Here is a 15,501-nt window from a genome sequence, read left to right as displayed (position 1 = left end):
TTGTCGTGAGGACGAACACATTTTTTTTGGTTGGAACTGGAAGAACAGAAAATCAAATCTAATATGACAAAAACAGCGGGTATCCGCAAAATAAGGTTTGCAAATATGCCCATAACTTTCACAGTCAATTAATAATAATAATTAAAAAAATCTAAAACCCATCTAAACACAAGTGTGTTAGGCAGATCTCTCACTGCTGATTGATGAGATTAACACTGCAGAATGACAGAACATTGAGCATGAGGTCAAGTAATGTGACTGGTATTTGGCAGATGCTTTTTACTCATTGAGTGCGAAAACGTAATATTACGTTTTTAGCTTTTTTTTTAAATTACAAAACTAGACACTCTAACACACCTTATATGTGATTTTGGGAACTCTGTCCATTGAAATGGAAAATTAAATATATGACGATCGAAAACCCATGAAAACGCCAATCTGGACAATGTATCTGGACATTTTATCATAACTCGGTTGCCGCTTTGGGTCAAATCAGTGACGCATGCACGTCAGGTCAAAACCAGGCCATTTTCGTGGGGTCTATCACTAGGTGGCAGTCTCGCCAGGTCTCGCTGATCACTTCCCGGAAAGTTTACAGGCAACACTTCATATTCATGAAAGACGTTATATCTCCATTTCTAGAAAAAAACAGCGATTTTGATGAAAACTAGCCACTGTTTAGCTTGGGATTTCTCAGGAACAGGAGGGTGTGTAGAAATACACGGTTTGCACAGACTGAGAGCTTAAGTCTCACCTTTTAAACAAGCCATTATATGTGTTCATAGCTATAACACAAGTATGCTGTGGCTGTACAAAAATCATCAACAATGGTCTAGATTGCTGGCACTCTAGGACAAAGCTTCCGAAAACAGCTTGGCCTTCAATGAGTTAAAATAAAATAATGGGGGGGGCTTTTATACGTTTAATCAGACAAGAGAGCAGAGAGAGTGATAGGAAGCGAGCGGGAGAGAGAGATGGGGTGGGATTGGGAAATGACCCGGGCCAGACTCAAACCCGGGTCCCCGCGAGCACTTGGACCCTAATATGGCACGGGCGCTGTAATCAGTTGCACCACAGCACCCCCCCCTGGCAGATGGTTTAACCAAAGTGCCACAGACTTGCGACGGTGAATCAGACCTGCTCCGACTACTAGTTATGGGGACACTACTGCAGCTGACCACACACACCACCACACCACACACACTACACTACACTTACACTACACTACACCACACCACTACACCCACTACACTACACCACTACACTAAACCACTACACTACACCACTACCTACACTACACTACACCACTACACCACTACACCACTACACTACACTACACTACACTACACTACACTACACACACCTTACACATACACACCCACTACACTACACTACACCACTACACTACACTAAACCACACACTACACTACACCACTACACTACACTACACTAAACCACTACACCCACACCACACTACACTACACTAAACCACTACACCCTACACTTCACAACACTACATCACTACACTACACCACACCACTACACTACTACACTACACTACACTACACCACTACACTACATTACACTACACCACTACACTACACTACACCACTACACTACACTACACCACTACACTACACTAAACCACTACACTACACTACACCACTACACTACACTACACTAAACCACTACACCACACCACCACTACACTACACTAAACCACTACACCACTAGCACTTCACTACACTACACTACACCACACCACTAACTACTACACTACACTACACTACACCACTACACTACACTACACTACACTACACTACACTACACCACTACACTACACTACACCACTACACTACACCACTACACCACTATACTACGCTACACCACTACACTACTACACCACTACGGCACAACACTACACTACACCACTACACTACACTACACCACTACACTATACTACACCACTACAACCACACTACACCACTACACTACACTACCTACACTATATTACACCACTACACTAAACATAAATGACTTTTATCAGTGAATTGAGGTTCACACTATGTTAGGGACCTCAGTGACTACTGTAAATCAGTGGATATAGTACAGCACACACATTTTAGCCTATCACTCATTTCAACTCTGATCTACTGATCTTATAGTTGGTATGTAGGCCATACTACTATTACTACTACTAAACTACTACTACTACTACACCCACTACAACTACTACAACACCCACTACTACTACAACAACTACTACTACTAACTACTACAACTACTACTACTACTACTACTACAGCAACAACTACTACTACTACTACCACAACTACTACTACTACTACTACTACTACTACTACAGCAACAACTACTACAACAACAACTACTACTACTACTAGTACTACTACTACAGCAACAACTACTACAACAACTACTAATATTACTACTACTACACCCACTACTACTACTACTACTACTACTACCACAACTACAACTACTACTACCACCACTACTACTACTACAACTACTACTACACTACACCCACTACTACCACCACAACTACTACTACTACTACTACTACTACTACAACTACTACTACACCCACTACTACTACTACTACTACCACCACCACTACTACTACCACAACCTACTACTACTACTACTACTACTACAACTACTATTAACTACTACTACTACTACTACTACTACTACTACTACTACTACTACTACTACTACCACCACAACTACTACTACTACTACTGCTAATAATAATAATAATAATAATAATGATGATGTTGCTGTAGTTGTTGTTGTTGACAGTGTTGCTGGCCGTGTGTGGACACACTGACCTGCGGCTGTAGCAGAACTTGTTACTGAATGGAGCAGGGTCACGGCGAACATAGACTATCCTTGGATCGTCATGGCAAACAGATTCTTCCCCACCATGTCCAAACCCAGGGGGTCCTGAAAGCGGTCTTCACCTAAGATAAACAAACACACAACCACACACCACAAGCACTTGAATCTTATGCCATATGTATAATTTCACAGTATTATTGGGCAGATTATATTATTATTACAAATATTGCATGACATCCCTAATATGCATACAACATATAGAGCCATATTCAGTTTTTTGAATAATATGAATAACATGAATAATATTGTCATTGAATTGAATGTTGATGTTATGCAACACCTTCATTCATGGCAAAATTCAAAACATGCACAATAGTACACTTTACTAAGTGCATTATTTCACTGTATAATAGTGCTTAGTCACGAACCTCTGTGACCATACAATAGCGTTTTCAATTACACTTTACCATGGAAAAAATAAGCAAAACCTCTCATGCATTGTGATGCTTTGATAACATACTAAGTGCCGTGGGTTTTCATAAATTACAAATATTGGCAATACCGTATATATTGGCTCCTGCATAAGTGGTATCAGCACCTGTCCAAATGCTAATAGTGCTTGTTCCATCACTTACAAGTCATTTCAGTGAGCAGTCCTGTTTTTGCAGTTGAGGCTAGACCACATTAGTTGTTTAATGCATTCTGTGTTAATTCACATGCCCTTTTTTCGTGCTGCAAACACACTGATTTCACGAGTGACAGAAGAATGTTTAATGAAATGAAGGAATGAATGAATCAAACAAAGCTCACAGATGTGGGGCTTTTAGCGGGCCTAAATTTAATTTTGACTCAGTCCAATAAATAAGTGCTGTTTAATCAGTCCCACCTGCATAGCTTTTACGGCTTATCTACCTTGTGCTTCGGTTTAAGCACTAAAAAAAAAGATCAGCGGCCCTTTATATTGCACCCTCCCTCTCAGGAATGCCTCTTCCACAAATACGTATTCTTCTCGCTCGAGTCCTCGCCGGCACTCTCTCTCGTCTCTCTGGCTCTCTCTCTCTCGATCGGCTCTCCGCTCTGCGTCGCTCGATCGCTCCATTCCTTTCTCCTTTTCTCTCTCTTCCCAGTCTCTCTTCTCTACCTTCTCTTACTATCTCTCCTTCTCTCATGCTTCTTCTTTCTCTCCATGTTCTTCTCTCTCTTGTCTCTTCTCTCTCTCTTCTTCTCCTTCCTTCTCCCTCTCTTCCCTCACTCATCCTTCCTTTTCTACCCTCTTTTCACTCTTTTACTCTTTCTCCTCGATCTATCTCTCTCTCTCTCTCTCTCTCTCTCTCTCTTTTCTCTCATGGCTTCTATTGTCTCTCTCTATTTTGTGACCTCTTTCTCTCTCTCTCTCTCTCTCTCTCTCTCTCCCTCTCCATTTCTTGCCCCCGTCTCTTTTCCTAAAGATTCATACGGAACCTGAGTGAGCAGGGTGTGAGGTGTAAACAGACCTTTCAGCATATAAGGCTTTTAAGTGGCGATTACGGTTTCCCCACGCTCACTGAAGAAAGAGATTCCTTAAAGCCCAATGCTTCCTCACCTCCCACACGTCTACCACACAACACTCTAGAGGACGGGCACACTTTCATGTCGGATTTCTTTCCTTTACCTTTTCTTGCCCGGTATCTTCTCAGACACACACACACACACACACACACACACACACACATACACTTAGATGACACTTACATGTAGATGCTCACATACATACAGGCATGGTCACATACATTTATGCACACGCTACAAACTGAAACATGCAAGTAGGCACGCACGCACGCACACACGCACCGCACGCACACACGCACTCACGCACACACGCACTCACGCACACACTCACTCACGCACACACACACACACACACACACACACACACACACACACACACACACACACAAAACACACATCCCTCATCCAGATTCTCATTCTCATTTCCATTCTTGCTCTGTATCATTCACTCTTTCTCTCTCAGGTGTTGAAAGTCTTTTCCCCCCGTCTATCTTTTGCTCTCTCTCTCTCTCTCTCTCTCTCTCTCTCTCTCTCTCTCTCCCAGGTGTTTCTTTGGGGCTTAAAGACTGGGAGCAGTAGAGGGTCAGGAGGGGCTTAGTAAGACTCTGTTGTCTGATCTTCTCCCAGACCTCAGGGAGGGAGATAGGGCACACCATCACAGGAGATAGAGAGAAAAAAAAAAGAGAGAGAGAGAGAGAGAGAGAGAGAGAGAGAGAGAGAGAGAGAGAGAGAGAGAGGAGAGACGAGAGAGAGAGAGAGAGAGGAGAGGAGAGAGAGAGAGAGAGAGAGAGCAGCCAGATCTATTACACAGGCCTGGGTGGATGAGAAAACGAGACTTCTAAATGTGCCAGGACCGGATGATGAACCCGTGTGAGGGCCTCTTTCTAGAGTATTACAGCAGCCAATCACAGGCCACATTACTGAGCGTAGGAAATTCATAAGAAAACGTAAGGGCACATTAGAAAGTCTGGAGAGAGTAGGAAATAATAATTAAAGCCAATCACAGACCTTATTACTAAAAATAAACAATGATGATCCTGAAAGGAATACAAAATCAAAACTGATTAATAACCAATAACCAATAAGCAACACTTCACAGTGCCTCTGTGATGTTTTTTAAGGATGCTGTAACCAGCCTAATGTTTTTTTTTTTTTTTTTTCCTATTGTGAAGGAGTTTCCCCTCCAATGTTTGAACAATGATTGCAATAAAATAAATAAATAATAAATCACAATAAAAAAAAATAAATAATAATGTGAACAATGATTGCAATAAAATAAATAAATAATAAATCACAAAAAAATGACATACTTTTATAACATTTTAAATAACAAGTTTAACTAATACTATTAACATACTAAAGCTATTCTACCAGAATTCCCCCTACGTGCGCTCTGTATCCCTACTATATGTCTCTCTTTGTTGCTTTGTGTCTCACTGTGGATGGGCGAAGCCTGAAAAAAGCATGCTTGGCCTTGCAGCTGCAGAGATAAAGACGTCATCGGAGGCAGGCTCTACTCAAAACAGCTAGTAAAAGAGCAAATGAGTGAACAATATGTAACCCATGAACGATGTGTGACCTGTGTTCACTGTATAACCCCTGAACTTTGTGTAAACCTCTGAACTTGTGTTACGGTGAAAAGTTTGTACCCTTTTTAGCGGGGTAGCTGACTTGCAAAGATAAGACCGAACAACAATCCTTTCATAACGCCATCTGTGGGTTCGAAGTTGCCAAATTTTGTGTCAGGCATCTAAGGAGGTGTCGGCATCTAAGGAGGGGCGATCGTGTGATCCAATCAGGCTTTGCACTATGTAGTCATTAAAGGAATTTTGCACGGAACTCTGCCGGACTTTTGCGCCTTCTTTTTGGGATAAGATTTTGACTTCAGCACTTATAATGGTGTATTTTTGTTACGTTGTAGACAAGATATTTGGACTTAATTTCTGGTCCGAGTCTGAATATCTGATACGACATCATCATCATCATCATCAATATTATTATTAATATTATTAATATATTATTATGACTGTAGTTGTAGTTATTTACCCAAAAACACGTCTGTAACTCACCCAAGCTCTCGTAAAGAGTGGCAGTGGCTTGGTTCCTTGCCATGTCAATGAGTCCTCTGCCTAGACAGAAGTGGGGAAAGATGAGCAGCACCTGCTTCATGATGTCATTGATGTGGCTGACATTCTGTTGGAGTGGGGAAGGGGGAGGGGGATGTGTGGAGCGAGGGTGGAGGGTTTGGGGTGGGAAGGCGAGAGAAGAAGACACACAGTGATGCATAGTGTGACAAGATGTGCAAATTAGACCTTCTTACTTTAGTCTCTGCAAGTGCTAAGAATCTGCCTCTTTGCCGTAGGGAGGGTAGTAGAGAGAGAGAGAGAGAGAGAGGAGAGAGAGAGAGAGAGAGAGGAGGGAAGGATAGAGGGATAGAGTAAGAGGGAGTGAGGATAATTACAGAACATGTGTAACAACACCACACTAACATGCACAGTCCAACACCTACTGCACACAAGGCCTCATACAGTGCTTATAATAGGATGCTTAATGGACACATTACACACACACACACACACACACACACACACACACACACACACACACACACACACACACACACACATAGTCCTTGAGGCAGTGTTCACCTGAAACACACACATACACACGCAAAAAACAAACACACTCACACCAACATGCACACACACATTTCCCTTCGACGAGCTTAATGACATGAGTTAAGGAGGTTGTTGTCGTGTTGCCTGTGTGAGTCTGCGGACAAGCTGATTAAGTCATGGAGTCGGATTCCTTCACAGCCCCGGCGGCAAGGCAAGAGTGATGGGAGGCACGCAAGCACCCGGGCTCTAATTAATGAAATGAAGTCAGAATGAAACACAGCCAGTCAGGCAGCCAGGCGGGGATGGGGTTCTGAGGCTGATCTCATAATTAGAGAGCGATAGACAGAGAGAGAGTGAGAGTGAGAGAGAGAGGAGAGAGAGAGAGAGAGAGAGAGAGAGAGAGAGAGAGAGAGGAGAGAGAGAGAGAGAGAGAGAAAGAGCTTGCAACAAGACACCTGAAAGAGTGGAAGACTGAGGGCCTGATGTACGTGGATTTGCGAACGCAGTGTTATCAGCACCAATGGCCAACCTGCAGAGAGCGCACACTGAGCTTCTTCAGTTTACGTGGTATTTATCAACATGCCGTTCATCGGGTAATCATGGCCTTTCTCTGCGCCCTACCGCAATTTGCGAACGTTCACAACATGAAACGGCATACTTCAATCACAAGCGCAGTTGGATGAAGTTAACTGATGACAACATTAAAAGGAATCAAACATTTAGCAATCATGAAATAATTCAATACATGATAAGATGTCAACAAGCAGGGAGATAATGAAGAGCAGTAGTTCAACTCAAACTACTAGTGCACATAGAATAAGGAAGATTGGTCAAATCTAGCAAGTAGGAAAGTTTAAGTGGATGACGTGAAAGTGAAAGTAAGACATTCTAAAGGCCAACGAAAGTGAATTAAGCAATTAGCCCCGAGAGGCCGTAAGCTACGCTGATTCAGCTGAGCTATAGCTGTTGTAGAATCAGCGTAACCTACAGACTCGAGTGGCTTATTGCTTTTCTAAAACTGTTAAACACCTGGCATAGTTTTATAAAGTAAAGGTACAGCAACTTGAAATATAATGAGTTAATCCTAGATAATCATTCTTCCGCCAAGAAATATATTTCCTCTATCTGAATGGTTGCCCAAGCAACATGGAGACGCAGCTACTTTAACTTTGTATCAAGTTGTGGTAGCGCAGTAATATAGAACGGAATGCGGTCATGGTGTATGTTTGTGCTGGATTTTACAACGGCATTGAACGTGATTCAGCCAATCACAATCAAGGACCGGAACTATCAGTTTTAGAAGGTTGCTTTTGATATAGTACAAAGACGCAAAACTGGTGCTCTGAATAACGATTCTGTACCTTGGGAATCCAGAGTTCTCACGGAAGCATTTGTTCAGCGAGAGACTCGCAACGAGTAATGAAGCACGTCATTTTTGCCCCTTGCATCACAGGGAACCAATCATATCTGTGTATCTGATATAGGCAGGGCCAGAGGCGAGCTAAACAGATGACAGACGTAGTGTTATCCAATTGCGTCAAAGTCCGGAATCACCTTTCATGGGCAGTTTTCGTTCATATATGAGAATACCTAATTAGGCCCATTTTACACTTCTCCTCCCATCTTTTTATCCAAACCTCCCATATTTCCCTGACCCTCCTGTGAATGCATATGCATGACACGGAAAAGCGCAAATTGTCATTGTCAGCTCCTGCGACAGGCAGTCTGCGGTTTTACCCAAGGGCAGCCTGTTTGTACATACCACGGCATGTTTTTATGCGCGCATTGCAAAGAAAATACGCCTCAAGTGGACGCTTCTGCCCCAAAGAGAGGTAGGGAAAGAAAGGTGCATTGCAATAGGGACAGAATAACTGGAAGGCAGAGAGTTTGAATTTCCCCTGGGGATCAATAAAGTATCTATCTATCCTATCTACCTATCTATCTAGTTAGTGAGAGAGGAGAGAGAGAGAGAGGAGAGAGAGGAGAGAGAGGAGAGAGAGAGAGAGAGAGAGAGAGAGAGAGAGAAAGAGTTAGAGAGGAGTGCATGGGAGATGCAGCAAGAGTGAATGTGTGTGTGTTTACATGAGTTTGTGTGTATGTGCATGAGGGTGTGTGCGTGTGGATAGGTGTGTGTGTGTGTGTGTGTGTGTGTGTGTGTGTGTGTGTGTGTGTGTGTGCGTGCGTGTGTGTGTGTGTGTGTGTGTGTATGTGTGTATGTGTGTGTGTGTGTGTGTGTGTGTGTGTGTGTGTGTGTGAGAGCAGAGAGGGAGATTTTGCTATCCCATCTCCGCATCCTACTCCATATGCATAATTCATGTGTTTCTTTTCAGGACACTCTTTCAAAAGAGAAGGAACACATGAGGAAATAATAAAAATCCATAGCTCCTGTCTCTCCGGCACTCCTGGCAAAAAAAATCACTAATCACTTTTAACCGTCATTACCAATTTGCAAATGGATGGTGAATAACTACTCATTATGAGATGTACAGTATTTCGTAATATTTTTGTTATAATTATGTTTCCCATTGTAATCGTGCAATTTGTAATGCTTTGCATGCACGTGCGCTGGTGTGCGTTCATGAATGATAGTGCGTGCTCCTGCCAATATGACTGGTGACATGCGCGCTTAAAATAGTATATGAACAACTCGCCATTGACTTCTGACCAGGTTTAGGTGGTGTATGATAGCGATTTTTTAGACAACGCACTAGGCCCCTCCCTAGGTTGTTAATTGCCACACCCCTGGGCGCAATGCTTAAAAAATAAACGTGCAAAAATACCGAATTCAACTTTGCGCGGGTGAATAACGAGTATTACGCCATGCGCTGGTGACCCAAAAATACAGCCCATCATGTCTCATTACACAGTATGTGTGAGTAGAAAGGAGACTGAGAAGCAGATGGTCTGCACAATGTATATGGGCTCCAAGAGATACTTCATTTATTTATTCTAAAAAGGCAACGTTTCAATCTCAACAGATCTTCATCAGGCAAATAAGAACTGCTCCTCTCTCTCTCTCTCTGACACGTTTTGTCTGGCACCTGTTAAAACATATTGTGGACGTGCACATCCGTTTCCACAAATAAGTGGAAAGTAGACTATCATGAAGATTCAGCAGAGACGGACATTCGGCCTGCCATCTGGATTTACATACCTAAAGCCACAACAGACCGTTGTAGGTAGCTAGTTTGAATTTGTCTTATATTCATTGTATTATACTGGAATATAAGTATGTATGTTGGAACATTTGGAATTTTAGTATACTGCATATAAAAGTACACAGTGCATACTATTACTCAAGTGTGGCCTTGATAACATATAGGGCATACACTTACTAACTAGCAGATGATGGATTCATTGTCATATAGTATTGCTATAGGTAAATTCAGACTAAGGGCAACAAGAACACTGGATCAATGTTTGGGCAATGTCAAAGCTCAAAGGCCAAAGATGCTTGATCAGAGAGAAAGCCACTGAAAGCTGCCATGGGTCACAGGAAGGAGGGGAGGGCTCACAGGAAGTAGAGTAGAGGTTGGTCTAACGTTTCGCCTCTCCGTCTCCCTAACTGCCTGGGGTACCGTCTCCTCTCATTAAGATGTCATGTTTAGTCCGGTTCATTACAGACGGAGGTCATTTACTGAGCGGACCTTTGGATTGCATTTCAAAGGAACTCACTTCGCTTCCCCTCGAGGGTGAATTGACGTATGGATTAGGCAGGCACAAGAGGCATCTTTTCTAAAACTAACACATTTATTTTGGCTTGTTATTGAGCGAGGGATTTGTGTAAGTCTCTTTTGAATGAACCGCGGATTGCATTTCAAAGGCAGTCTCCTGTCTAAACCAGTTTGATTAAGACTTAAGTTGGCACTGCTGTTTTCTTGCTAGGGGATAGCCGCTGCTGCAAAAAAGAAATAGAAGAATTTCCAAAAAGAAGTCCAAAACAGAAAAAGAAATAAAGAACCAGTGAGAACGAGAGAGAGAGAGAGAGAGGAGAGAGAGAGAGAGAGAGAGGAGAGAGAGAGAGAGAGAGAGAGAGAGAGAGGGATAGACACAGAAAGAGAAAAAGAGATGACCTTCTTTGTGGAGGACCATTTGTCTTTGCGAGAGATCGGGGGTAGAGATGGAGACATAATTCAAGATCAATACAAGATCTCATCTCGACTGGGCGTTCATCAAGGAGATCTAAGAGGCTTCTCGGGACGATGATGAAACGCTTGACAATTCCTCCTAAGTTTTGCTCATAAACCAATAAATCATTCTCAAAAGGCTTTGAAGGGGAGAACTCTCCACAGCCCCCAGGGTGACCCATATTCCAGCTCCTCGTACTCCCCAGCTACCCCAGCCTCCGAGACCACAGGGACTTCAAATGGTATATAAGGGAAGAGAAACGAGGGAGCAAAAAAATAAATAAATAAAAATAAATAAGAAGCAAGCCGCTGAGGGGCACTTGACCATTAGTCACTTTCACAGACTGGATCTACAACCAAGTCCACCTTAAGTCCACTTTTTTCAAAGACCTGATTTCTAGCAAGTGGGTGATTCCTTGAAGTAGCTAAGCTAAAGTAGCTAAGTCAGATATATGTAGGGCTTCTAGATCTTAGGACCCATAACTGGGATCTGCTGCCTTCATTGTGTAGATGCATCCAGCATCCGGTCAAAGGGAATGCATCAACAGAAAACAACCTAGAAATCTATTTACATGCATCTCTCTCTACAAAGGTTTCTGGCTAAACAAAAAAATACAACACCTCCTATACTGTCACAATTGTTAGGCTGTTTAAGCACATGCTGTCACACCACTATATACATTCTGTACACAGCAATATTATCCTACTGGTGTATGTGGGGGGTATACAGTAGCTGTGTGCTAGTATGTGGGTAGATGTACAGTATGTTGGTTCATACTGTCATGGTTGCACTCAGATATGAAGATTTGAGTGATTCGTACATCCAAATCCAAATAGCTGTATGTCGTACACTGGCAAACACCATCTTGTGCTTATTGCATAGCTGTTGTAATGCATGAAGCGTTGGAATACATAACTCACAGAGTCTCAGGCAGTGGGGAAAAAAAAAAAAAAAACAGTGTGCTGGAGCGATTGATTTCTATAGGTGTCTTCACCTATAGGCTGCAGGGAACAGAACGAGAGTGAAAGGGAGAGAGGGAGAGGGGGAGGATGAGAGTAAGATAGAGAGAGAGAGCGAAAGAGTGTGTGATTAATACCAGTGGGTTTCTCCATGCTAGTGTCAGCTCGGCTGAGGCAAAAACCACAGGGGAGACCAGCCAAATCTCCCAGACCTATACTCTCTCTCTCCCTCTCTCCCTCCCTCTCTCTCACCCTCTTTCTCTATCTGGGACAGGCTGTCTGCACAAACTCATCTGTGTGTTCTTAATATACAGGTGTGTATTGCACATATATACCCTCAAAGGGAAACAATATATTCTCTGTATTTAAACATTAACACTTCAGACTTTTACTGTCAAGTAAATTAACCTACTCAACCCTGCATTAAATTTGGTTCACTAACAATGATAAGTGTATATACCACCAGCCATAATCTACCTGTCAGCATATGTATTGCATACATCACATGCATTAATATGGCTAATGGACAATTGCAGGAGTCAAGTCATACAGCAACAGTTCACACTAAAATACTTGAGTGACTGATTGCAAACCTAGTGTGTGAACGGGCCGCAGAAAGAACACTGTCCCGGTGAGTCCCAGTGATACTGCTACCTGTGTCTAATTCGGTACAGATAACTGTATCAAATACATATTATGATGCCCCTCTGGCATGGTTTTGGATGTTGCTTACATCTGCCGTCGGTTTGACCATGTCTTTCTTTACACCCAGTGTGCCTTTATTCTCTTCTAGGTGACTTGACTTCATATTCTCAGCAGCACAATACGGTCTATACAACACAGCCAACACAGAGGCCTTTCCAGGGCTCCATCAGAGCTGAACACCTCAAGGTTCTTTATTAACTCCTCAGAGAGAGGCCAACGGGAGAGGGAACGAGGGAGTAGATGAGTATAATAGACCCTCGTAATCCTTACAGTGTCCTTTCCATAGCAATGAATGTCACTGTGGTCCCTGTTGAGGAATCCGACCTACATAAATGTTCGCATGACAGCCAGAATAACATTTTTTTTTTTGACTCCCAAAATGGCAGCATTAGCTAAAAGCACTAGACTCATTGTCAGTGACATCACGTCGGAAAAATCAATTGAGACATTTTCCGAAGTTCTGTTTTCCAAATTCCGAAGCGTACACCCACTGTATGGCCTCCAATTCCAAGGTAGACTCCTTTGTAAGAGGTCTACGACTGGAAAGGTATTCGGACCATTAGCTACAGAACTTTTTTTCTTCTTTTTCTTCAATGTCAACAACCTACAACAAGCACAAAAGCCTTTCTTGTTTTTGCTGCCTGGTGATTCAGTCTAAGGAAAGACTTGACGGCACATGGGCAGTGAGTCTGCACTGCCACCCTTGAGGTTGTCATTTCCTGGAGAAAATGACGAGCAGTGCGGTGTCACCATGCCGACACCTATCCCCTATCCCCTGTCCATCATTCTGTCAGGCCACCGACAGGTTCGCTAACGCCCTTGACAAGTTTGCATGCACAGGAGAGGTCACACCCAGACACACACACACACACACACACACAAACACACACACACCAAACACACACACACACACACACACACACACACACACACACACACACACACAGACAGATGTATAAAGACCTTTACATTTTCAAACAGTCCGCCGTATGTTGGAGGTTTACCGGGAGTTAAGAGGCACCGTGATAAGGAATTAGACCCAGATCAATCAAGAACAGGCTTGCAGTGATTAAACTAATGAGATTGTTATGCAAATGAAACCAATGGTCAAAATGTGGGCAGAGAGAGAGAGAGAGAGAGAGATGAGAGAGAGAGAGAGAGAGAAAGAGAGAGATGTGAGAGTTGTGAGTCCTTAGGGCTTTGCATTTTCTGTTATACATAATGACAAAGAACAGCTGTTGAAAACAAAACACTTTGTCAGACATGATCATTATTCAGATGTATCTTGGTATATATCATATCATGGCCTCTGTATGGTGAAGGTATAGATAATCCCCATCACTGATCTCAGAGACATCTGTTGATTCTCACCTTGTCGTCAAACATCTCCATGATGAAGGTGGCCACACTCCCGTTGATCCCGATGAACATGTTGACGCAGGTGAGCACCACGTACGCCGTGCTCGGCACACTGAACACAAAGGATGCTGGGTACATCATAGGTGTGATGGACCACCTGGGGAAGGTCATGAAGGTCACAGAAGAGGGGGATTAGAGAACATAGCGTACAGAAGAGTCTGTGTGTGGCACGTGACACGAGAGGCTGTTTGGAGTGATTTGAACACAGCTGAGACACAGCTGATGAAATACGACTCATACAATCACATTCAAACCCCTTGCAAACAACGATGCAGCACATGGAAGACACAGTACAGAGATACCAGTGTACAGAGTGCTTGGGCTATTTCTTCACCCAGTCCTCCATTCACTCTGAGACTACTTCAAACAGGAGATGGAAATACTCCGGAATTCTTGTCATGGAGCGTTCCGTTCTTCTTGGCAAGAAACGTAGTCTGTTGGCTGCAGAGGCACAGCCACGTCCTCTTTGTCCCGGCTGTTTTCACACACACACACACACACACACACACACACGCACACACACACACACACACACACACACACACACACACAGGCAGAAATCTGGGACACGGCACTCACCCGTACAACACCAGCAGCAGAATCAGGGCGGGCAGGTTGGGTGGTGAGACGTAGGACTTTTGTTGGAAGCAGAGGAATATGATGATCACAATGACACAGGGGACAATGTAGTTGCACTGTGAAAAGAAAACATAAGCGAGTTTAAGCACATGGCTTGCGTCTTGACATCCATTCTTTAGATGCTCGCTGGGAAAAAAGAGGATGGGAACATTATGTGTCGTGATGAAACATGAACATTCCAAAATGGAATTCCAGAGTTGATTAATGAGCTTGTAATTAGTAGGCTCAGCTTAGTCTTTTCAATGAGCTCCTGTTCCTGTTTCTGTACCTGGTTTCACCTATAGGTCATTTTCACCCAACCACGGAAAGCGACTATCTGGCTTCTATGAAGCTGTGTGGGAGAGATAATACTCACTGAAAGTGATCTCCCACCGTTTACAATGGCCTGAGTTTATCTCACTTAAAAAAGCTGAAGAGAGGAGAAAAAAAAGTCACCCTCCTTCAGAAAAGTGTTACATCACCTTAATTATTTCAGCCTCTTTGTTGTTCGCTTCACGCTCGGAAAATGGAAGAATGTACATCAGAATCAAAGATGTAAAGAATTCTGTTAAAAAAGCATTTAATGAATTCCCCTGAAGACGCCTTTCTGCCAAACAAAATATTCCAGCATGTTCTCCCATCAT

General features: G+C 43.0%; 1 protein-coding gene across 1 annotated transcript in view; it reads right to left on the bottom strand.

Moving 5' to 3' along the window:
• Window positions 1-2,847: 2,847 nt before the first annotated feature.
• Window positions 2,848-15,501, bottom strand: part of LOC121689698 (phospholipid-transporting ATPase ABCA1) — a 219,180-nt gene continuing 206,526 nt past the window's right edge. Inside the window, exons 40-43 of the mRNA XM_042069737.1 lie at window positions 14,819-14,934; window positions 14,192-14,336; window positions 6,480-6,603; window positions 2,848-2,984 (exon numbers count right to left, since the gene is read on the bottom strand). Coding sequence (XP_041925671.1) covers window positions 2,908-2,984; window positions 6,480-6,603; window positions 14,192-14,336; window positions 14,819-14,934 — 462 coding nt within the window. The 3' untranslated portion in view covers window positions 2,848-2,907. The remainder of the gene's footprint in view (window positions 2,985-6,479; window positions 6,604-14,191; window positions 14,337-14,818; window positions 14,935-15,501) is intronic.

The sequence above is a fragment of the Alosa sapidissima genome, chromosome 18, assembly GCF_018492685.1.
Source record: "Alosa sapidissima isolate fAloSap1 chromosome 18, fAloSap1.pri, whole genome shotgun sequence".
NCBI classification, from domain to species: domain Eukaryota; kingdom Metazoa; phylum Chordata; class Actinopteri; order Clupeiformes; family Clupeidae; genus Alosa; species Alosa sapidissima.
Note: the sequence above shows the minus strand (reverse complement) of the source record. Positions and strands in the feature narration are given on the sequence as shown.